Here is a 25,627-nt window from a genome sequence, read left to right as displayed (position 1 = left end):
GATTTGTCAAAGGACAAAGCAGTAATGAAGGAGTATAACATCAAGTGGCATTATTTTACAAAACAATCCGATAGTTACGATAGCTAATGAGTTGTTTGATGGTTTAGACCTCAGCGTGAGAATTATTTTACATTTTGGTCATAGCAATTAACAGTTGCACTCCCCTGCCTTGAAACAACTTCACTTATGCTTACTCGGACTCAGATGCATACTCACTCTGATCAATGAACTCAACTATATACCTTGGCTTTGGCTTCTAATTTAGCAGCTTCCATTTCTCGTTCCAGTATTTGTGCAAGTTCCGTCATTTCCTTCAAATGTCTTGGAAGAAGAACTTCTTGAACAAATTGTTCCATAGATGTTTCCAAACTTTTATCTGTGGCCAGTGATTGAATAGCCATTTTTTCAACTTCAGTGGTTTGTTTTTTATGATCTTCATTTCTCTGTTCTTTAAGGGCCAACATTTCTCTTTCTGTGTCCGCCTGAAGACAAAACAGAAAAGATAACATGTGGTTATCATAGAAAAGATAGGATTATTAATAAGAAAATGTAGATATTTTGAACTCTATGGCAAATGCAATAAATGCGCAACAATTTTATCAGGTGTAATCACCACATTTAGGGCATTTGAAAAGCTTTTGTGATCGTGAGCATTCAGAAGAATCTTGTCAGTTCCTGAGAATCTTATTCAATCTGTATTAGCCAATTGCTGGACCAACAAATAATGTATTCACTACAACCAAACTCAAAATCCTGAGAAGAAAATGAATACGTCTCAAATATTTTTTCAAAATGATTTGTGCAAAGCAAGGTTCGTGCACTCCTCAGAGAAGCACTCATCTCTGAGTGAAATGACAATGGCTACTGGAACTATACAGAGCAGTGGTTCTCAAACTTTTTGAGGCCCCTCTTAATTGTCTACATCTCCCTGGAGTTATGGGGGTACTTTTGCTCCAGCAAAAGCTGCTTTTAAAGTTAACGAGTATAAGATACATAAATGGCACTAAGTGATAATGACACCGAATACATGAAAAAACTTACAATGAGTTGACTAGTTGTATAAGTGTTATCAATAGCATCGATTGGGCGGATTCATATGCATTTAAGGTGAGAATATTGTAATAGTGAACTTGCAAGATGTAACAGTCGGTTAAGTAGTTGATAAATTATGTATGTCTGAGGAAGTTTGACTTCGAACAGACAGAATATTTGCAATGAAAAGCATCAAGACTCTTGTATTACTTAGAAAAACCATATTAACTACACACAGCTACTCACGTTTTGTTGAGCATCAAGTTGGTTTTGTTTTCTCAATTTTCTTTGTTTCATGCGTTCTTGCAAAGCATTCAATTGTCGGTTTTTCTCAGATGAGAGAGATTTATTCAATGCTTCAGCCTAAATAATTATTAATGGGGTATGTTACGGGCTCACAGCTATGCAAGAAGAAAATAAAAAAGTTATATTTGAGGGCGCGGTGGCCTGACGGCTAAAGCGTTAATTATGATGACATCGGAGGTTTAAATCTGGGGTTCAAATCCCATATCCACCACCTCACCAGGGTGTAGAAGATTTGGTACGCAATGATGAATCAGAAAGATTCCGATCCTTACAAACCACAGTAGCCACATATATCAGTGGCAACTTGTGAAAAAAGGAAAAGAATACATGGTATAAAATATGACATATTCTGAAAAAACTTTCATCAAAAATTTCATTCATATAGAGAAATTTAAACAGTGATAAAAGAAAACTAAACAATCAGCAATCTAGTACCTGTTTCTGATATTGCTTCATCAATTTTTCCGTTTGTTTTTCATTCAAATTTTTCTCCTCAGCTTCTGCTTGTGCTCTTGATATTGCTGCTTGTTGTTGAAGTTTAGCTTGTTCTTCCATTTGTTTCTCGATCTTTGATGTTTCTAATATAACCAAGAAAAAATAATAATTAGTGGCCATGAGCAAAGTACTATTAGAAATGAATAAAGAAGTTATACATTATGCAGTAATGCATTATTGTGGAGGTAATTTGATTGATAATTTAATAAAATTACATAAAAACAAATATATAATCCTTCTAGTTACTGCATAAAGTGGTTAATTGTCTGGTTTGAGTATCCTATAAATTACTTTATCAAATATGATTATTATTCATTTAAATCTACCCAGAATGGATTTACAGACTTTTCGCGCTTCAAGGTGGCATGAGACAGTTTGAGTTATGAATTCAATATTCAGTCACTTTGGGAGTTGCTCAATATTAATAATAATATACAAATACATGTGAATTTATAAGACATTTGGGCCGGCACCGGTAAACTGCAATAACCAGTCATACATTTTTTTTGCAAATGGTGTACTCAGTTAAATAAAATATAGATTCCTTGAGTAAAAGTGAATTATGAAGTATAACAATACACTACTGCACCCCAACCTAAAACAACAAATATTCCCACAGGCCATCTAATGGTCTAAAAAGCCTGTATACCCATGAAATGCACAATGTGTAACATCTGTAACTTTGACAACAGTCAAAGTTATATTTTTATTTCTACATACCTTTGTTCACTTCATTATCTAATTCGTTCTCTAGCAACTCTTTTTCTTTCAGATGTTTTTCTTCTAATATTGCTAGTTTTTCGACCTGAATGATTCAAAGATAATTAAAATACAAACATATGCAGAACCATGCTCAGAGCATGAGGCCTATAAAAGTGCCGTATAGAAAATACAATTAAAAATCTTAATCGCAGTTCCAATGGTCATTTCATCTATAATTTTTACTAACTTGTGCATCTAACAGTTCATCGTCCAATACAGATGCGACATCAACTTTATGTCCTTCTAGATTAAGTACTTGTTCCTCTTCAATCTTTTCTAATGTTCCAACAATCTTCGCTTTTGTTTTTTCATCAGTGCCTTCTGGTAATGTGCTGTTTGATGTCGTGAGTTTCATTTGTTTTGCAACTGCTTTTTCCTTTGCCATTTCTTCTTTTAATTTCTTTCGAGCTTCCAGTTTGGCAAATAGTTTTTGTTTCTGCAGAATATTTCATAAAATCATGGGATAATTGAGTAAAAAAAAAATGAAATTTACAGTCAAGAATATCAAGTAGTTGATCTATTTATTAGTGCATTGGCCCTAGTACTGTGTACTAGAGATGTACCGATGTATCGGTATCGGGTATCGGTATCGGCAATATCGGCCATTTTTTCGGTATCGGCCCTGTATCGGTATCGGTTAGATTAAGGCCGATATTTCCGATATATTTACCTTTTTGATATGGTCCAGAATGTTTTAAAAGATAAGTTGGAATACTACTTTTTAATTTATTTTTTGTCTGGAGAGATCGTGAGCTATGAGACATACATGTCCCTACCCCCGCAAGAGAATATGATTCACGTATTTTTAGCTATTTTCGCTGTCAAATTTTTATATTGACATTTTTAATATTACATAGTAATTATGAAGAAATATATCAACACGGCACATAACAAAAAGCAATTAGGCGCCCAGTTTTAAATCATACAGTGGAATTGGGGTCCTTATTAACGGCACATGGACTTTTGGCACGGGTATAAATTCTGACTGTTTGTCGTCAAGTACGAGTGTCATTTAGTCCGACGTCATCGATAAACTAAATTCCGACACAATTTTCCCTCTACGCAGATATTAATTTTGTTTAACAACACAATTTCTTTATAGATATATTGACATGACCGCCTAGCCCTAGAGGGCCTAGAGTCCTAGACTGTCTCAAAATATATGATAGCAATTGTATAATAATATAAAATAGTAAAGTAAAAAAACATCCTCGACGGTTATAGGTAGGCCTTCTTTTGGTCGGTGCTGGTTGATATTCTTTCATGTTGGCTTTGACTTATTGCGTCGACTATTACGATTAGCCACGAAATAAAATATTTGAAAAATGCTTTTAATTTGAACGTAGGACGGCGGCTCTAGAATGTGTGGGTGATATTCGATATTCTCTTAAACACGAATAACGATATTCGAAGGTCGCGATATTAACATTAAATTCAAATTGGACATCCCGGCTTATGAGTTTTCTAATTGAACACCGAGATTACTAGCGTTACTGTACAGTGTATCTTAATCAGTTGAAGCAAACACCAAACATTAATTTCATATTATGTGATATATCATTTTTCGATCTGAAATAATGTGTACTATGAACAACGCTCAAAGACCATTGTTTTAACCCGTCTGCCCTACACAGCACACCTAATTAAGTAATATTTACATAGTATCGGTATCGGAATATCGGTAATATCGGCCTTTTTGTAGTATCGACGTATCGGTATCGGTATCGGCTTTTTTAGCTGGTATCGGATCGGTATCGGCGACAAAAGTGGTATCGGTACATCTCTACTGTGTACTGGACAGGATATCCCAGTGGAAGCATTAGACATAATTACGTTCGTATCAAAGGTTACACATCTTGGGTTGAAATCCCAAGCCCATCACCTCACCCAGGGTGTAATGAATTGGGTAAGCAATGCCGAACTAAGAAGACTTCGTTCCTTCCAATATACACCCCTTAAACAGTAGTAGTTATTAAGTTCTTCCATTGATTGTTGAAATATGTCGGTATACAAAATCCCAGCTATGCTTTTTATGTCTTATTTATCTGTATATAACCTTTAAACTTCACAAACCTGACTTAACTTCTGTGCATTCATTCTCAGTTGGACATTTTCAGTCATTTGTTTATATTCAGCAATAATTTTATCACGTTCTTGTTCATCAAGATCTTTATCATCTGACAGAAGTTCTTTCAGTTTTTTGGCACGATTTGCTTCACTGACTTCAAATTCCGCCTAAGATAAAGAAAACCTAATTTATTTATGTTTATTGGAAAAAGCTACCGTAATTTTTTTAAATTTTGTTTTGACTGTAATTTTAACAACATTTCCTTTAAAAGGTTCGCCGACCTTTTTTGGCCACAGACCATTTTTGAAGCACAATGAATGGCAGCGGTCTCAAGGTACAAAAATCGTTCACTTTATCTAGATTTGTATATTAAGCAACAATAAAATACCGTTTGTCCTTCAATGTTTGCAACATTTAGTGAGAACCTTGCCCCTGTACTTCACCACTTTGTAATAATTGGGGTCTACATTGGTAGTCAAAGTGGATTTGATTTTGTCTTCAAGTATGCAGGTTTTCATTATGCCATGAATGCGAGTAAGTTAGTTAAAAAACTAAAAAGTCTGAACATTGTAATATTTCTTATCATTTCTCTGTATAGAAAGGACCATCATGGCTGATATATCTGTGGACTCACCAGGACCCTCAAATGAGTCCGAGCCTCTGGGTTGAAAAACACTGCTTTACAATCATAGAAAAATCTGTTGTTCAAGTCGTTAATTCAATAGTCAGGTTGATACAATAGATTCATATTACCGGTAATCACTATTATGAAACTGTTTGATATGCTAATATAAATGTTAGATCGATAAACACTTGTATCCATAGTATGAAAAAATAGACAATTTGGAGACTGAAGATAAAACTGAGAAGAATAAATAAATATCAAAACTTGATACGATGTACGATTTATATTACAAATCAAATGTGAAATCAAATAACCTCTTCAAATGCAGATAACACGGCAGCTTCAAGTCTATTGCTATTGGTTTCTTCAATTTGTTCGACACCAGCAGAGAATATTTCCAATTCCTCTGAATTCAACAAGCCACCAGCACCGCCTGTATAAAAATGCAAATCAGTCATAGTGATTGAAAACTTAGAACACTGTTAAAAAATTAATTCTGAAAGGGTATAAAATAAAAAGTTAAAACAACCTTCTGAAAGTGATTCTCTTCTTATGGATTTCTTTCTATCTCTTCTCATCTTCATTTTCTCTTTCATGTTTGCTCTCATGCTATTAATACGATCATTATCTCTTTTACCTGTGCTGAGAAGTTCACTCACGTCTTCTTGTGATATCAGAGATGCCTGAAAATTTCAGAATAAGAATATGTATATATTTCAACACAGAAGGCTATGTGTTAAACATACAAATCTCTAAAAGAGCAAATAACTATAATAAAACCAACTGAAAAATATTGCTATTTCTTAATGACAGGGGTATTCAACGTGGGTCAATGAGTAATAAATCATAATTTAGCTATAATGTTCCATTAAATAGCACCCGATGGCCTGGTAGTTAAAGCCATATGTTGCATGACAACGCAGTTTAAAATCTCGACTTCAAATTGAAATATTCTGTTTCTTTCAAAATAAAGTAGTTCCTTACATATCAGTGACTTCGCGTACAGAGAGCCTTGTTGAGAGTACTAACAAGCATGTAAATACTCACAGCTCTTGATGCATTCAATGCTTTAATTCTTGCTTCCATTTCTTCATCCAATTTCCGTTTCTTCTCATCAGGATCATCACCGTCTTCATCTTCATATGCTTTCAATAATTCAGCGATAAGTTTTTCTTGTTGTTGAGCGAGAAGTAAAAGATCTTTATTTACTTCTTCTTCATTTTCAGAAGTGATGTCGGTGACAACCTAAAAATATGAAATATATTGTATCGCATGTTGTTTATGTATAGCATGACAGGAACTAAAGCAAATGTTCACAACTGCCAATCCTCGACCTGGTTGTTCCTCATGAAGAACAGATTGTTTTTCAGCATATTTCATGAAATTATTGAACAGAAAGTGGATGGGCCCTTTTGGTGCCGTTATTAGATAAAAAAAACTTTGTTGTTTTCGTTTTTTTTTCCGTTTATCTGTTAGCTATTGTATGTTCATTGAATATGTTTTTAGTAAGAAGATATATATATATAAATACATATATATATTTGGCGATTAAAATTTCGATTAAATATATTTGTGCCACGAATTAAAAAAAAAACTGTCTCCATCATAGATTGAGTGGGTTGAAATGTCGTATTGCTAATGCAAAATGTAAGTCCTAAATAAATAAAAATAGGAAAAAAATAAATAAAAACATGAGGTAGCATAGTCTTAATTTTCAGATTCTTTAAAAAATATGGTTCCAGAATAACTCTGCACAATCAAAATAATATGAAATAATTAACAGTTTACCTTCGACGGATCAAGTCCAGCTTCAGTAGCTTCTTTCAGTTGTTTGTCATAAAGTTCTTTCTTTCGTCTTTGTCTTTCTTCCGCAAGATTTTTACGCAAGTCAGCAAGACGTTTTTGTTTCTCTTTTTCCAATGATTCAGCAACATCTCGGATCTTTCCTGCATACTCGAGCATGACCTAATGAAATGAAAAATAAAGGCTGCAAACTAGCAACGATCTTCAGTACCACTGGTGCCTCCTAACTTTATGAAAAATCTGATTATAAAACATGATGTTGTATTAAATTTTCTGAAGCTTTGAGTATTTTATAAATAATGATCACCCACCTGTTGTTTTTCTTCATCAGTTTTACAATTCTTCAGTTTATCTTTCAATTCATTCCTTAATCTTGCAATTTCATTCTTTTTCTTCTGTTCTACGTCATTAATAATCTGAAATAAAATCAATATTAGAATGATGCCAATAAATTGCCTTGTAAAAAAGACAAAAAAAATCTTTGGATCACTCAATCTTCTCAGAACGAAGCAAGAACAAATGATAACAAGTTTTAATTATAGAAAAACGTAGTGTAATTAGAATAATAGTTTTTTAGTTAGATTAAGAAAATGACAAAACTAAGCAATCCGTTGTGTGTGATTATAATATTCCTTCTAAAACACTATATACGACTGCAGAAAATATTGAAAATAACATGAAAAAAAAAAACAGAAAAAGTACAAAAAAATTGATGCTGTGTAAAGCTGGTATCGAAATTTGAAGCAATATTCAACAATGTATGTTAATAATATGTTACAGGAGCTGAAAAACAGAAAATAGTCATTTTGCTCATATTCCCAAAACAGTGTGTTAGAGCCCTCGGGATGTACTATTTCTAATGTCACCTTCCAAACATTTATCATTTCTCCACCCTTCATTGAGGAAACAATTTTTACCTCATTAATTTTCGTGATTTCTTCACTTCGCAGTTGATTTTCAAGTTTGGCAATTTGAAGAGCATGTCGTTCCATCATATCTCTCGCTTCTGCAGCACCTTCTTTTTGTGCTGCAACGGCGCCATCTAAGATACGTTTGCTGCTCATTCGGCGCATTTGCAGTCTTCTCAACGCGGCTTTGTCATCAGGATCAGATTTTCCTTCCACCAATCCATCCATTGATATTGTCTGATCACCAGCACGAGTAAGAGCATGTTCCTAGAACAGATTAAATTATGAAAAAGGTTGACCCTATATTAGAATTATCAGAATCCAATAACCTTCTTGGATAAAATTAAATGCTTTTATATGTTTGCTTAAAGAACATTGGCAAAACAGGCCTTCAAAGTGAAAGACACTCACTAAAAAGTAAGGTTGCAAGACAGTACACAAACAGTTAAAAAATAAAAAAAAATGCAAATACAAATCTGAAAAAAACTGATATATATACATACAATATCCAACAATTGAATGTCACCTGTATAAGCACTTTTCTTCTATGTCCTGAAGCATGCAGCAATTGACCATCAGCCTAACAGATATAAAATTTTATGTTAATTGTCATCTGTGCATGAACCAAATATTTGGTCACATAATATGAAAATCTCAAGGAACAACATAGAATAGTCATGAATTACAAAACAGAACATTCGGAAAAATTTAGATGAGATACTGATAATATAATAGATTACTTATGTCAACATAACATTGCTTTATATACTTGCACATAGTTTTGAGGAAAAAAGGTAGTTTTAATATTGCACATGAAAAATCACTAATCTTCTTGAAGAGAAAATGTTGAAAAAATGTTGAATGTACTGCAGTATGCTTTCCCACTCACCCCATATATTGGTCCTTCCCCTTCGCTATAAATCTGTAGAACACCAGGTGCACCAGGTGTGATTTGCTGACCAAGTGCAGCCTGCCTTCTATGAGAAGCAAGTTGTGCTTGTTGCTGTATGGCAGTTTGTCTTATAGTTTCCAAAATCTTTGCCTAGAAAATATAGAAATGCATTATTTTTTGTAGCAAAAGTATAAACGTAAGTTGGAACATATTATGTGGAAAATCGGGTCATATAGTTCTTCCTAAAATCTAAAGTAAAATAAGTGTAATATGTGAGAAGTGTTGATGTGATCTTGATTTGCACAATTTTTTGATACGACTTATATGCTTTTATATGCTTTATATGCTTTTCACTCTGAACAAGTAGCCCATGCTGGGTAAGGAGCTACTGTAGTTTGAAATGAAATTTTAGGAAGCGGAATTTATTACAGCTAAATGGGCAAGAAAGGGCATTTGAACCCAAGAATTTACCTTGTGATGCCATTATAGTTAAGTCCAGCACTTCAACCACTAAGCTACCGTGCCCAGATATTTCAGAACAATACTAAAAACATAACAGTGTAATTCTAAAGCACACTGATTACTCATGAAGCCTATTAAGTGATTAATTTGACAGATAACTAACTAGTGATAAAACCACGTTATCAAAAAAATACAAACTTGTTGCTGAGATGAATGAGTCTGTTGAAGAGCCGTCAACATTTCAGGAGCAAGTTGAAAGTTAATTCCACTTTCCAGTAATGCTATCAATTGTTTGAGTAATGGAACAAGCTCGTTTTGTCCACCCATCTGAAAATATATAGTATATAGGAAATAATGTAGATATATGATGGGAATGTCCTATTCATTAAGGAGAGAGAAAAGACGATGAACAGCTTAATCGCATACCAACCACTGTTATGTCGGGTATAGGATTAGTTAACATGATATTTGTTTCAGTTGCGTGGACTCGATGGTAGAGGAGGCTTTAATCGACCAGTGCCTAAGTTAAGCATCCTGTGATAGCGCGAAGTCTAGTGATTCTCTCGCACATTATTATCATCCAAAGCATTCGAACATGCAAACCCTCACAGGATATTCTTAAGTAAGAAGGCACACGTATTCCACAATGTGAAAACCTATGAGCCTACACTAAATACAAAGAGCTGGACTTCTTTGGTATATACAAAAATTTCAGGGTATTACTGTTGTAGAAAAATGTACTAAAAACGAAATGTGCAAAAGGTTTATTTCAACCGTCAATAAAAAGGGTGGCATCAGTAGCGCCACACTTCGAAATAGAAATAATATCACAATATGATGTGTTTGTTTTTCTTCTTCTCGGGTTGAGTTAACATTATTTTGCATAATAATTAGACAATCAGGGCAAAATTCATACAAATCCCCTTTCTAACTGTTATAAGAATATAATTTTTTTGCTGTAATATCATTCAAAACCGTTAATTGTTAGTTTATATATTATCCTCTACTTTGATGTCAGCTTGTAGGAGGTTGTTTTATGGCTTGAGGGTGTTTAATGAGATAGGGTTGAGATGGCAATTTGAGTTATGTTGGGAAATTTAAGAAAGAGAACTCTAGCAATGAGAACACTATAGATACTAAAAAAGATTGACTGCCAACAAATAGAGACTTTTGGTTGTGTAGTTCTGTACCTGTAAATCATCCCCATATACTCCTGCAGCTACAACTTCATAATCTCCTGCAACAATAGATGATCCTTTCAATAATTCACGAGCTTCAATAGCAAGTAACTCGGATATTTTTCTGTAATATTCCAACGTCGCAATGTTGATGTTCGAGGATTCAATCTTGTTTTCCAAGTGACCCAATAATTCACTCTAGAAATGGAAATTATTATTAAGATGATTTTGTAATTTTAAAATAATTCAATTTAATCATTACAAATATTTTAAATTTGATCAATTTCAATATTTTTTTGATTAATTTTATAGTGTTGTAGTGTTGCTCTTGTAGTGTTAGTATAGTTAGTTTGAGAAATGAGATATTGTTTAGCTCAAAACATTTAGTATGCAAAGTTTATGATATTTTGAACATCGTATGTATATACAATTGTGACACTCTGGAACTCCGAACAAGATTTTTTGACAGTCCAATTTACCAGAAACATATTTTTTAATTGTTTAATTCATTCGAATTGATTCTAAAATTACTGGTATGTATAAAGTATTCCAATAAAAATGATCAATTTTATTATTATTTTATAAATTATAATAAACTTTAAAAAATAGTCGTCAATGTATATCATCGAAGGAAATGATCTAGAAATTAATTAATATAATTAATTACTGACCGCTTCCCCCCCAAAAAGAAAGAAACCATAAATTTCTCGATTACCACTACGAAACAATTTATTAGTAATCCCGTAGTTATACATTGTGGATACTAAAATTAAGAATTGATCAGTGCACTATACTAACTAAGTAACATCATAAATTTTGATTCGAATCTAAATATATTTCAAAATACCGCACTAAATCTGTATGATAAAATAGAAATTTTTGCCAATTGTACTAACCTGAATCTTTTTGTGAGCTTGTTGATATCGTAACATAACTGCTTCTTTTGCCGTTGCTGTAGCAACAGGATCATGAGCATCAACGCATTCAAGTAATCTTTCAGTCTTCCTAGTTTCCTCCATTTGTAGTTTGCGTATGAAATTACGAACCTGCATAATAAGGTAAGTTAAATATGGCAGGAGAAATGAAGATTATTAATTTAAGTAAGTGATGATTTATTATTATGATGATATCGGAACAAGCAGTGTTGGGAGCTGATTTGAAATCATAATAGCTCCAGCTCCTGAGCTAAAGTATATTCAAACTGTGTCTCCAGCTACAAAGCCTCCTTAATTTACCATGAAACTTCACCATAATGTAATTTCACTATCATATCTATCATTTTATATGTTAAATGCTAACTACTGCTTAATATAGAGCTACTATAGTTTTGGGAAAACCGAAACTATTCTGGTCCTACCCAATGTACATCCTGGGTGGGGAGGTTGGCATGGGATTAGAATCCATTTACTAGTCTGGTAAAAGTAAAAAAATAGGCAGAATTCACCATTTCCACAAGTTTATTGTAATCGTTGTGAACAGTTTCCTCATTCAGTTTTTCTTCTTCATCATTTTCACCAAGAATCGCGAGAACATCGGGAGGTAATACAACACTCAGTTCGTCTTTAGCAGCCTACGAAAATAATAACATAATAATTCTTCATTCAATGTATTAGGTCGTCTTTTGACTGAGCAAGGAAGAAAGGGGATTTTTGGATAACTATAAATACTGTCTGTTTCAAAATTTGTCATCACAAAAACGTATCATACCAATCTTCTTTCGGTTTCTCTCTTCAAAGCACCAGATAATTGATAACAAGAATCTGAAATTGCTTCCAGATTTTCCTCAATTTTTTCAGCAGTCAGTGATTCAAAATTCATAGTCAAATCCTAAATAGAGAATGTAAATACAAAATCATTCGTTAAGCCATGGATAGAAAGAGTTAAAAAAATACCAGTTTCTGCTTAACAATTTTCGATAAAATGGGCTTTTTATTGTTGCAATGATATATCATCGACACATCAGTTTCTTTTGTTTGTGCAGAAGACTGGATGGGTATACAGACTTTTCGAATCGCTGACTTCTCGTGGCATACAACGGTTTGGGTTATAAGTTCGATTTAAGCCATCTTGGGAGTCGATTAATAATAAAAAATACAAATATATGTGGATTTACAAAACATTCAGGCATATTCACCACAGCAGTGACATATACCGGTAATCTGCCGATAATAAAATAATCCCGGTTAAGATATATAGATAGCTAACTTCAAAACAAAAATGAAATTGTAGCAAGACGTTATGAAAACCCTGTAAATAGAAAAACATTTTAAATGTCAGAGACTTACTTGTACTAATACAGCCAATCTCTTTTCCAAATCAGTTTCCCTCTGTCTTTGTCTTCTCCAAAATCCTCTTCTTGCCGCATTTTCATCTTCTAGCATCGCTAGTGATCCAGGTGCTGGTTTTCTTTGTCTTTTATTAACGAGACTTCCAGTTTGTACAATAGGAACAACAATTCCTGAGTCTGTGTTGATTTTTGCGCCAACCACCTTGCCGGATTTTGCTAAAATATAAAATAGAATAGAATTTGTAACTTATTGCCCAAAAGACGATGAGACGTCTCAATTATATGGAGTGCCATGGCCTCCACTTATCAGTACATGTCAGATGAGGGATTAGTCAGTCAGCAGTCATGTGAATCACCCTATGGCGGTGAGGAGTCCAGCAATCCTCTCATACATATTCATACATCACAAGATTTGAACTCACAGGGTAATCGAGATGTGACGACAAGAGTATTCCTAATGATTAGCACTAAAAAATAGAGGTATCAAAAATAACCGTTCAAAACTACGCCAACAGTAGACAATATTGTGCACTGACAACAAAGGAACTATCCTTCATTACTTCAGCAAAGCCAAACATATCCTAAATAATACTATACAAAATTTGTCAAACTCATCAATTTTGTTTGGACTGAATTTTTGAATATAGACACGACCTAAAATACCAAAAGCAAGAAGCAGATAAAAAGAATGCTCCCAAAAAAATTACTAACATGTAGTTTGATCCACTGTTTTTGCTCCAATGACAATTGGTATCAGTCCAGCACCATTAGGTTCATCCATGCTTCCCCCAAGCGGAATGATGTTCCCAGTAAATTTGGCTTTATCAATTCCTAAAATAGGTACTTGCAGATCAGAACCAGCAGGGTCTTTCATATCAGTACCAACAAGGATAGGTAACAACTGTCCGGTTGCTTCGAATTCCATCATTCCAGCTGCACCTCCACATGAAGCGAGAATATCAGCACGCTCTTCGGAACGAAGTAAATCGTGAGATTGCCGTAGCATGTTTCCAATGCTTTTACCTCTTGCAGCAGAAAGTTCTTTGATCGCGTTTTCTAGTTGTAAAACCTCCATTCGAGCACTGAATGAAACGCCTTGTTCGTTGGCTTCAGGACCTGGATTTTGAGAAGTTTCATAAAAAGTTGGGTTGAAAATTCGATTTGAAACTGCAAACCCACTCAGGGTAATGAGTTAGTCAAGGATACACCCAACCCAATGCACCACAAGTATCTTAGTTTATCAAAACAAGCTTTAAATTATAACAATATGCTGGGAAGAATTAAGGCAATCCTAATACAGAAATCAACATCTTCGAACAAATAAATAAATATGATAATATAAACATCTCACCTGTTAGAGCATCCAAATAAGCCTTCAGGGAATTTATGACTTTAACTTCACATCCGAGTACACTAGCATCAAGTAAAGCATTATATCCGCCCGCACATGGCACTACATCGATGTCAGATGTTTCAGGTATGACAAGAGGACGAGCAGAATTCAAGCGTACATCTTTTCCGCTCAGAGGCTCTTTGAATGAATTACCAAATAAAAGGGGGACTCGCAACCTGGAGCTAGATGATGCACTCGACATTGTGGTTCCACCCAACTGTAAAACGCAGAGATTGAAATAAGATGATTATCATTTCAAAGTTGTAATATGATTTGAATAATGTTATTGATAATTCCAATATACCTTAAACGAGGTAAAGTCCTGTTACATTTTCATATTTTGTTATGAAGTCAGTATTCTATATATCATAACAAGGTTTGTTTAATTTTATTCAGTGTTCACTTGAGCATTTTTACTTTGTTTAAACATCTTTACATGACTATCAGTTGCATGAAGCACATCAGAGTTCTTTTACCTATCGTAATTGAATACAGGACTTTATGAACCACTTATACATTATAAAAACGGTATTAGGAATGGCTAAATAATTAGAATACTTAAGCTCGATTCAAATTGCAAATTCTGCAAATGATTTTCGGGAATATTCAAATCAACAAATCACGAAATTCAAGTTTTGGCATGTTCTGCTATCTTTTTCTTCTCTGAAAAGGTAAAAAAAACCTACCGGTTTCACTTTTCCGTTTTTGTCAAATGTGAGTCCAAGTATGATAACAGGACGATCAGAATCTCCATCAATCATTAATGATCCAATTTCCATTGCTGTTGGTAGATTTGTAACTGGACTGTTGAACGAACCACCTGGGAATAAGAATAGTCAATAACACTGAAAACTGGTGAAAAAGATAACAAAATGTAATGTTAGCTGTCAGTTTTTGGAGTATTCATAAACCTTCACTTCAAACTCGGCTCAGGACATGTAGCCAATGATGAAGACTTTAAGATTACTATGTTTTTAGAAGGAGCTGTTAAGCTTATCATGCCCTATTTATTGTACTATCTTTGAGGTGATGCAGATAGGGCTTGAAACTAATATCTTTATGTCGTAGAACCAACATTCAACACAATCTTTCCACTTTGTGAATAACTTCCAAGTGCTTAGTAGAGCATTGGACTTGACTATGTATGTTGCAGGGAGCTCAAAATCAATACCCACCACCTTACCCCTGACAATGCTCTATACGGGAAAGATTTAGGTTTTAAAAAAAAAAAAAAGTTGTTTACTGTGTAATCAGTGGAGCTTGTACCAAGAGTGAAATGTCTGATAAAAAAAAAAATCGAGAAGATTGTTGGGACCCTCGACAGCACAAAGAATTCCACAGAATCCCTGCTTGTTTACGGCTTATGCCATCAGCCATAACTATGCCATAGCAAATTGAACTAGACTTATCTCCAATTAAACAGAAACTGGTATCTATACCAAAACAATTGGTTTTCCATCCGCAAAAGCCAATTTGTCCCCTTTCCCTTCTCTCAAAATGAATATAAACCTATACAAGAAATGGAAAGTTACTTATTACAAGAACAAAAATGACAATCTTACCAACTGGATGAATAGCTCCTGTAGTTGGATGAATAGTGACTCCACATATTGGTACAGTAAGTCCAGTTCCAGGATCAATCATCGGAGCATTGTATCTCAAATCAGCTCGTCTTTCAAGATTAGGTAAGTCAATAGTTAGTGGATTTCCAGTCGATTTATCGGTAGGATAAGGCACAAATGGAATGAGATGTTCTTCTGATTTAGACATTTCACCAGATGAAGCGTCAACAGCGCAGATAACTCTTGATGAAATTGGATCGTATACAAGATTTCCGTGTATAGGAAGCACACAGCCTGGAAATATTTTGATGTTTGAAATTTGGGTAATAAAAGATGCAGTAAAAAAAGTTTTTTTTATTTCATAAATGTGATACATTTGAACATTTTTTTGCTCTGAGCAAGGCAGTACAAGCATCCACTAGGTAAAATATATAAAATATATAAAGTTTGAACGAACCCGAATGCCTACTTAATCTATTACACTATGGGTGAGGCGATGGGCATTGGATTAGCACTGAAGATTTTACCCAGCGATGCAATCATAGTTAAAACCCCCACTTTAACCTCCAAGTCATTGTGCTAGACGAGAGACTCATTGAAATTTGTTATCGAGTATTTTTGCAAATGCTATGTGTTTCATTGTATATTGTGCAGGATGGCAATATAAGGTGAGAACTGGTAAGTTTTAATTAAAATTCACTTGAAATTGCAAATCAAAATTCTTGAATATCATACTATATGAGTACTATAAATGTAATGAAGTCATACTACCTGTATCAGGATGTACAAAATATTCTCCATCGGGAATAACCATAGTTTGGCCATTATGCAACAACATTTCAGTATTATGAGAAGGAATAACAAGTCCAAGGATTGAATCAAATTTACAAGTGTTTTCATCGACTGCTAAACTGCCATCGGGAGCAAATATTTCATTTCTTGACAAAGGTTGTCTTGTACCTGAAAATTTGTGTCATTGGAATAATTTCTAGTTGTTTAATTAATCATATTTTTAAAAATATTCGCCCTAAGCAATCTACTCAGAAGTCAGAGAAAAAAATCACTCAAATGTAAAGAGAGCGAGAACTATTATTTCATTATTTGTTAAGACTGTTATTAGACTTAGAAAGACATGTCTAAAACAAGTCTTTCATGTAAAAAGATGTTGTGTCTCACAAATGCTCGTGCGAATTGTATTCAATTGTTCGCTCTGCATATTGATTGGTAACTTGTGGAAATTGTAATGTACAATGCTAGGTGCTCGCCAGTGTGTATGGGCTTCTAATACATAGTGATGCAATGTAAAAATATGCCTACTTTTGTCACCACAATCCATTCACTACATCCAGAAAAATTTTGTATCTTTGGAACTTTTGTTTGTTTCACTAATTATGACAATTTATGCCAAAATATCTCATCTTTGAGATACTGATTAGTACCGTAATTGCCTTTCGAGTATTTTGGACGAGCCTTCAAATGTGGAAATTAGTCCTTCACAAATTTACATTTAAAATCTGAAATATAATATAGAATGAAAACACAACAATGATCTTACGTGAATCTAGCAATTTAGCTCCAGTAGCATCTCCTATCACTCCCCAAGCACCAAGTCGAGTGCATTCTTCTGTTACAAGTGTTGACATTCTGTTTGTTAAAACTCCAGAACGACCTGATACTTGGAATTGAATGTCTTTACTGTCAAGAGTTCCTACGAAGAAAAAACATTGTCATTGTCTATATCATATGACAGAGTACAGTGTGTCAAATGTTATGACAACGGCTTATAAACGACATATACAAAAAAACCTGCAACCTACAAAAACTGTGATTTTCGCATCGCATGAATACAAAAACGTCTTGAATATAGAGATTTAAACACTACTGCAAAAATCAGTTTAGTAAATATGGAAAAACAGTGAATAGCCCAGCCCGTTAGCCTTCATAATACAATATATCTTAAAAAATTCTTTTTGGTAGCCGAATTATTATTACATCAAGTACATTACAGTAATTTTAGGATGATTTTGCTAACACTGTGGCTCATTTCATTCAATACAAAAAAAAATAAACAGCACCTTCTTGCAATGATTTAGCTGCTTGATCAAGTGTTCTTCGAGCAGCATGTAATGCAGCATCAAAATTAACTTGATGATGTTTTCTCATTCTTTCATCTTCCATGGAAATATCTCTCTGCTGTTGAAGTATTTCCTGCAACAAAATTAAAAATAATCAATTTCGACACAAAAACATGAGATATAAAAATATAGTGCGGAATGTTATCTTGTTTTGTTTCTGTCAAATAATATCTGAAAACATGAAATTCTGTACATTTGAGTTGATGTTTTTCTGAAAAGAATTTGCCGAATTAAGGCCACATGTGCTCACTCACAAATAAACAAAAATCATCACTTGACAATGTTGTGCGTGACCATCGAAATAGCAAGATCTACAGAAATTTTACAAATTTATAGTGGTGCAATATGTGCTAATGAATGTTGGTTTATTCAGTCTATATACCAGAAATGCTTGTACCGAGCCGTCTTCAAACATATGTGATATGCAAAATGAATAAAAAAAGAGTTTAACATAAAAACCAGTCATTTAATTTTCGCTTTGCTTGAAAAATAAAAAGAATTACTTTGAATTTTTCTCCTAGAAGTTTTCTACGTTCTAATTCGATATCTAATTCCTCTTTCTTTCTTTCATATTCAGCAAGTTCTTCTTGTGTTGCAAGAGATGCTCGTCCTTGTAGATTTAATTTTGCAGCCCACAAATCTGAAATAATAACATATAAATTTATTTTAATATGTTGGAGTTATTAAAATTATTCTGTCATTGGTAATTTTTATTGTATTTGTTGTCTTAAACTGCAATATATCTTATGTTAATCAATATATGCAAGTGTTAATGTCATCAATCAAAGAGAGTTGGTGACTTTTTTTTTTCAAATTGTTTTCATGAAATTATGTTCTACATGTGATTTTCTTGACTGCAATGATTGTAACATCAAATATTGGGAGTTTTAGGACAAGCTTGTGATGGTTGAAAATTGGAAAAAATTGCATTTTAAATCATCACAAGCGCCCTTCAAGCTGGTATCTGATTGAAGTTTGAAGAAATATTCACAAAAGTATTTTAATAAAAATTTGCAGAAGTTTAAAAATCGAAAATATATGTTTTTATCATTTTCTTAAAACAGGTTTTTTAAGCGGTTAAAGCCCTCAATATTCCCATATTATCAGATATTTGTGTTTGGCGTGACTTTCAAACCAAATATCTTTTTCCCTGCGATGCCAACATTGTTGGGCTAATGCTAGGTCGTCTTGTATTTCTTACACCTTTCTACATTTTTTGGAAGTTTTGCCACAATATTGTATTGTAAATTGTACCTTTCAATGATTGTGTTTGTTGAGCAATCTTCTGGTACAATCCTTTAATTTCATCTTTTTGTCCTGATACTTTGCTAGTCACACCATGAGATTGTTTTGTCAATATGTTGTAAAATTGTTGACTGCTGAAGTTTTCCACATCAACCTATATAAAGTATTCAAAAAAAAGTTTTTATCAACTGACGACCAAATGCGCAGATCAATTATACCAAATATAAACAAAAAATTTGGACATTCATTGATGTGAGGTTAGTGTAATATAAATCACTCTTTAAGCAATTTAAGCAGGGTTGTGGATTCCACAGTAGCTTGATATACCGTCAACTGCCGGCACCAGTACAACTCGAACTATTGCCAAAGGTCCTATAAATTCTAAATGTCCTGAAAATTAAACTCACAACTCCTATGTCATCTTGTGGTACAAAATGTCTGTAGAGTGAAACGTTTTCGTCCAAAAGTCTGTATAACTATTTTTATATGTTTGTTATAATGGTTTTTGTTATTCATATGTGGTTACTCTAATATCAAGCGTGATCCAATTTTTTACCGAAATATAAACAAACCTGTCTCTCATAATCCCAGAACTCATCATCAGCCATATTAGCAGAATCAGAATCTACGTTAATAGCTGCAGCCATGATGGCAGAATCACCTGCATTTATATTTGGATGATATTTCTTGATTGAATGAACTGTGGATCCCTGAAAATGATAAGAAAGGAAATGAGTTTACATCATAGCTAGCTGCAAATGGAAAGGAAAATAGCCTTTAAATGTTTCACATATCTAGTATATATATCTGTGTAGTTAAATACTCAAGAATTCTGTATAGCAGAATAAGATAATATTTTAATTCTTATCCCTGGAAATAAAAAACGACAAGAAGGCTTAATCATACAAATTACTGTGGCCCCTTGTCCGATTGCCAGACCAGATTGAGTATGAAAATTAATAATTTATCAGTCGAGCATTTCGGATGCATAGACTTGGACTGTGGGAGGTGTGACCAATAATTGGCAACATGAAACCACCCTATCATTATGAGGAGCACATAATTACCCCCGGACCCCTGTGAGGTTGTAACCTATAAAGCCATCCAATGTAATCAGTGGGGTGATGGCTCCCCAAAGCTTAGCATAATGCGTCACCTGTCATTCAATTAATTTAAATCTTAAATAAGCCAAATAGATCCATTTTGCAGAAAAATTTCTATATTCGGCCAAATTGTACTCCATAAAATCCGACAAAAGTGAAATTTCAGTATAAAATAAGAATTGTTTTTTTGAAAATCGTAGATACGAATATTTAAAATCCTGAATAAACCGGTATTTCACTTAAATTGAAGACTTTAAACTTTTTCAATCGCTCTCCTGACCAAAAATTAATATACGCTTATAGCAATCACAAGAAATACCTTTGATGAGTATGTATCCAAATTGAATGCATATCCCACTGCACGATAGTAAGCTGACAGGAATGATGTTTTAGCCCATCCATATTTTCGGAATAAAATGAGAGCTCCGACCAAAATTAGGATTAAAAGTATTGAAGTCAGAAGAAGAATTGTGATTAATATCCAATCAGGTGCAAGCAAGATGGTGGAGTCTAGACTCAAACCAGCCTGTATCATATATCTCGGTGTTTGTGGAAAAAATGGTCCAACTTCTGTACATGTTCCACCCACATCCATAACTGAAACAATAAAAACCTTGAAATAAGTAAGAAGTAGGAATGGATATATGTCCCCAATCGTTATTTAGAAGGCATCCTCCATAAAGGGCTATTGGTCTGCCACATAGATTGCAGGATTTTTGGGTAGCTTCACAAGATATGTAATGCTAATCAAAAGCAATGTTTAATAAACCGTATTTTAGGGACAATAGGGGGGCGCCTTAAATATCTTTTATTCCTATAAATTGTCTGTGTGCCTAATGTATGGATCACGTAGTGCTTTATTCTTTTTTGCCTACATTCAAATCAGTATCAGTACGAGTTGTGCCCTATAGCCCGGGTGTGCCATATGTATGGACAAAACCCCAATCTAGGCAATTTATTGACGGTGCAACTCATAACCCGATCATGGTCCGTAAAATATGGCATGTTCTTTAATGTGTTCAGATTTCTCTAGCCTAAATGAAAAACAGCGATAATTGTGCAAGATTGTGTTTAAAAATTCTAAAAACAAAAAAGTAGGTCGTAGTGATAGTGTAAAAGAATAAATACATGTGTATCGATGGTGTATAAATACATCAGGCAAGTAATTATCCCCCACGGATCAGAAAGAACCTCTTGCGAACCATCCTTACCCATCTCAGGGTAAGCGTGTTCCCAACACTTAGCACAATGCCTCACCTGCCGATTCATTTTCGTCCTACACAGCAACAGGACCAATGAGCTCAAACTAAATTTTATATATCCTTACAAAATGGCACAAAATCAGTTATTGCATACTGGCTAAACTTACGAATTGTTTTAAAAAATTGGTAAATTTACCTGCAACATATGTCTTTCTGTTGTTATCAGAACTCAGCATTAAAGTATAAACACCAGGATCAGAAAATTTATAAGAAAACAATGTAGTTGTGCTTCCCGTTAAACTCATTTGCTCATCTAATTCACGAAATCCTCCAAAATCAAAATTTTCATTGGTGTTGTATAAATTGTTTTGATCGTACATTGGATAGTTTGCATTGCTGACACTGGATATTGCAAAAGAACAGAAATATTATAAAAAGGATAGAATAAGATTTTTTTGTATTTATCCCAGAAGAGAAAAAAGCTTATAAGATGGCCTAATCATATGCTAAACCACAACTTTTCATCCGCTTATCAGTTCAGGTTGGGGATGGGGATAGTTAACCAGTTAACCACCTTTAACTGACTAGCTGACCAGTCAAAAATCCTTTCGGACACAATTACCCCTGATAAAATTCGAATCTGCACAAATTTACAAATCTTATTGTTATCCCATGTTTGAAAATGTTATTTTGAAATGCATAAGATGCAGCGTGGTTTTCTATTTTTTTTAAATAAAAGTGTCATAAGACAAAAATTTGGCCAAGATCTTATGATCAACTTTCCTCTGAATAATTCAACCATAAAATAAATACCTGAATAACATAGATGATCCAAACTCAACACAAGTAACTGGATTCAATATCCCAGAATAAACAGTGGTTGTTGACGTTTCAAGTAATCTTCTTTGTATAGCTTGAAATGATGAATCGAATTCATATTTAAATACAGGTGCTTGATAGTTTGCACCAGGATACATTGAATATTCATCTTCCAATGACCGGCGACGACGTCTTGCTGCTGCAGCAGGCTGGTAAAAAAAAGGAAGAACAAAATGTAAAACGAAGCTGATCTATAAATTGTTATAGTCTTGATTGATTATTTAAATTGATTATTTAACTGACTTCTGTCAGTTAGTTCTACTCAAAAATTTCAGTAAGTAACAAGTTTTGCACAAAATTCAGAATAAATTCCAAATGATCTGAATTCGTCAATGTAGGTTTTAGTCACAACGACCTGTAGATCACATACATACTACTCTAGCACTGTTTAAAGTATCTTTTCAAATATAAAAGGAACAGAATATAATATCTCAGCCCACCTTCAAATTACTGGTAAACAAACTGTTAGTCTGTGTTGAATCAGGGTCATAAACACCAAGAAATCCAGTACCAGCCACTTCAGTGATGAAGAGAGGTGTACATACTGCTGTGCCAGATGAACATTGACTACTTGATATTGCATTTGCAAAATTTATGACGTTTAATTCATCAGTTGTATAATATGTGTAGTTGCCACTTGAATCCAATACCCTGAAACAAATATAAACTACGATAATATATTTTATTTCAAAGTATATTAGATCCTGCATGATTCCAGATTTTCAAAATATTAGAGAGGTAATTCCCAGCCTTTTTCGTTAAATTGCTCCCTTTGCCTATATTGAAATTTTTCATTCCTTTCTGACTATGCATTGAAGTACTGTATTCATTTAATCTTTATGGATCCTTAGCTGGAATTAGGCACAAGTCTGTCGTACAGTTCAAGTATTCAGTAATGTGAATAAATAGGTATTATAGTAATAATAAAGAATTGAAGAATATTAGTAATACCACAGCAAGTACAAAACAAAATTCCTTCCTAAAAACGTCAAAAATTACTCACTGGGGTGGAATTTCTTCCTGGTTGGGAAACGCGTGAGGAGTTGGAGTGTGAAGTTTGCTCAGGGAATGTTTTTATAGATACTAGAGCCTGAGTAGCTTTCCAAACTCCTCGGAATCGGGAGTGAGAGTCGAAACTTGATTATTCTTATCAAAATCAAAAATTTCATCATATATAAAAAAGCATAAGTTGACATAATTTTACCTGATTTGTGGAATATCAGAGACCAGTGGATCAGGACAACAGAATTCAACAAGTGAAGGTTGCCTTGCACGACATTGAGCATCACATATTGTATCAAGATCATCAACCAGACATTTGCAAGTTCCAAGTACTTTATCAACACCTGAAAATCGCAGTATATTATCAGAAAACAAAATTAGAAACATGAACACAAAAATTTCACAACAATTTTTATATGACGTATTTATAAGTATTTTACTCCAAACAAAACTGTGCAAAAGTAGCCATCACACTACTAAAACTCTGATGTATCAGAATTTATCCTGTTTGGCATTGCCGACTTGATCTATCAAACACTAGGCGAGGAGGTGGAATTTTTAACTTGCGACATCATCTATGAGTCTAGCGCCTTCCCACCTTATAAATGATACATACCGATACTTGGAAATTATACCTTGATATGCTTCAGGTGTTTGGCAAACTTCATTTCTACAGTGGTTATCCCATTCTGCATCCGTGAAACACAAACCGCTCTGAGTTCGAGATGTTCCGTCAGGACATAAGTCATAAATTTCCCTGCAATAGAAACCAAATATAGTTTATGATCAGGCTTCAAATTGAATAATCCTAATATGCTGTGCTGACCGTTCAAATTATATAAATAATCAAGAATTTACCATATTGAATAAAACCAAATTTCAATGTTTCATTTAATATTTTATTCAACTCCAATATCTCCGTCTAAATATTTCCATCAAATCAATAGTAATTTCATTACCGGTACTTTGATATGAAGACAACAAACCTGACACAATCTCCATTTCTTTCCAAACTTATTTGATAACCAGATGCACAAGGACACTTTTGATCACTTGGTTGAAAATCTCTTCCAGATCCTGAACACTGGCATGCTGATTGTCCTCTGCTAGGTTGAGTAGCTTCACCGCCACATGGGAAACATAATGTTTGTGCCTGGGAAGGTGAGATAGATGTTGTTAATAAATAAAAATAAAATAATGATTAAAATTAGATATGTTTATTTCTGAATGGTTTAGAATTCTAATTAACATCTAAGTAAATTTATTTTGAAACAGGTTGCCATACTTCAGCAGAAATGTTACAGAATAAAATTTGCTAAAATGCATACAAATCCACTTACAGAAATGAAAAAAAAGAAGCAGTAAATATGTACACACTACTTCAACCAAATTAAGCCAATTTTAAATAAATCTCGGTTTGATCTTGATATATGACCAATTCGATCGAATAGGAACGGGAGCCTAGGCTTATAAAAAACACACCCCTTCCAGAATGATATTTATCAAATTTTTCTTAGAGTAACTCCTTTAGGATTTATACAGATTACAATAAGAACAAAATTTTTTGTTCAAAAAATTCACTCACTGCGGAATTCAGTATCACACAGCGGTTTTCCAAATCGTTTTGTCTTAAACTGCTTCAGTTTTGAGCAGGTTACTGACAGATAATAATGCACTGGTATAATTCTATATAAATTCAGTAGCTATTGGCACTCATGTGGTCAGGTGCAGCTTTATCGACAGATCAGGCTTCTTTACTTCAGAGCGAGTGAATATGAAATTGCTTTGAGCAAATTTCGATGAAAATAGAACCACAACTCATCACACATTGCTAGTTTCTTTTTATATAAAAGAACAAGGAAAATACCTCCAAATGGTTGAAATAATTGACAGCACATGGGATACAAAATTGATCAGTGTTATCTTCTGCGTATTCATTGGGATTGTACGTTCCAGTAGGACAAGCAACAGGAAAAGTAGCTCCACTCCGACAAAAATAACCAGGCGGACATGGATATGAATTCGTTATATTGGAAGTAGCATTTTGAGGTTCTGGTTCATCTGTTGTGGCAGCTTCCTTACATACAACTCCAGCTCTACAGATTGTGCAGTTCTGAATAAAAAATAATTAAAATTATGATCACTGGTAGTTTTGATGCTAGTTTGAATATTTTTTTTTATGCTAAATTTAACCTGATTAACTTTAAAAGATCTTCCTAATACTTGACAGTTGGCACATTGTGATCAGAGTCAGTAACACCTCTGATTAAGATGTGTCGATTCGCTGA

The 25,627-nt window shown here is 33.9% G+C and overlaps 1 protein-coding gene across 1 annotated transcript in view; it reads right to left on the bottom strand.

Moving 5' to 3' along the window:
• LOC120335318 (uncharacterized) overlaps positions 1-25,627 on the bottom strand; it is a 98,921-nt gene that overhangs the window by 11,337 nt on the left and 61,957 nt on the right. Inside the window, exons 74-111 of the mRNA XM_039402809.2 lie at positions 25,207-25,452; positions 24,326-24,492; positions 23,975-24,096; positions 23,542-23,683; positions 22,778-22,988; positions 22,272-22,486; positions 21,655-21,860; positions 20,576-20,853; positions 19,726-19,863; positions 19,163-19,307; positions 18,412-18,548; positions 17,849-17,981; positions 17,329-17,481; positions 16,545-16,733; positions 15,774-16,067; positions 14,898-15,031; positions 14,170-14,428; positions 13,530-13,934; positions 12,817-13,034; positions 12,239-12,358; positions 11,976-12,101; positions 11,428-11,577; positions 10,544-10,729; positions 9,552-9,680; positions 8,889-9,041; positions 8,526-8,579; positions 8,009-8,266; positions 7,403-7,507; positions 7,077-7,253; positions 6,336-6,533; positions 5,818-5,971; positions 5,603-5,721; positions 4,669-4,830; positions 2,783-3,031; positions 2,554-2,638; positions 1,774-1,916; positions 1,279-1,395; positions 243-482 (exon numbers count right to left, since the gene is read on the bottom strand). Coding sequence (XP_039258743.2) covers positions 243-482; positions 1,279-1,395; positions 1,774-1,916; positions 2,554-2,638; positions 2,783-3,031; positions 4,669-4,830; positions 5,603-5,721; positions 5,818-5,971; positions 6,336-6,533; positions 7,077-7,253; positions 7,403-7,507; positions 8,009-8,266; positions 8,526-8,579; positions 8,889-9,041; positions 9,552-9,680; positions 10,544-10,729; positions 11,428-11,577; positions 11,976-12,101; positions 12,239-12,358; positions 12,817-13,034; positions 13,530-13,934; positions 14,170-14,428; positions 14,898-15,031; positions 15,774-16,067; positions 16,545-16,733; positions 17,329-17,481; positions 17,849-17,981; positions 18,412-18,548; positions 19,163-19,307; positions 19,726-19,863; positions 20,576-20,853; positions 21,655-21,860; positions 22,272-22,486; positions 22,778-22,988; positions 23,542-23,683; positions 23,975-24,096; positions 24,326-24,492; positions 25,207-25,452 — 6,717 coding nt within the window. The remainder of the gene's footprint in view (positions 1-242; positions 483-1,278; positions 1,396-1,773; positions 1,917-2,553; positions 2,639-2,782; positions 3,032-4,668; positions 4,831-5,602; positions 5,722-5,817; positions 5,972-6,335; positions 6,534-7,076; positions 7,254-7,402; positions 7,508-8,008; positions 8,267-8,525; positions 8,580-8,888; positions 9,042-9,551; positions 9,681-10,543; positions 10,730-11,427; positions 11,578-11,975; positions 12,102-12,238; positions 12,359-12,816; positions 13,035-13,529; positions 13,935-14,169; positions 14,429-14,897; positions 15,032-15,773; positions 16,068-16,544; positions 16,734-17,328; positions 17,482-17,848; positions 17,982-18,411; positions 18,549-19,162; positions 19,308-19,725; positions 19,864-20,575; positions 20,854-21,654; positions 21,861-22,271; positions 22,487-22,777; positions 22,989-23,541; positions 23,684-23,974; positions 24,097-24,325; positions 24,493-25,206; positions 25,453-25,627) is intronic.

Source organism: Styela clava, chromosome 2, assembly GCF_964204865.1.
Source record: "Styela clava chromosome 2, kaStyClav1.hap1.2, whole genome shotgun sequence".
Taxonomy (NCBI): Eukaryota; Metazoa; Chordata; class Ascidiacea; order Stolidobranchia; family Styelidae; genus Styela; species Styela clava.
Note: the sequence above shows the minus strand (reverse complement) of the source record. Positions and strands in the feature narration are given on the sequence as shown.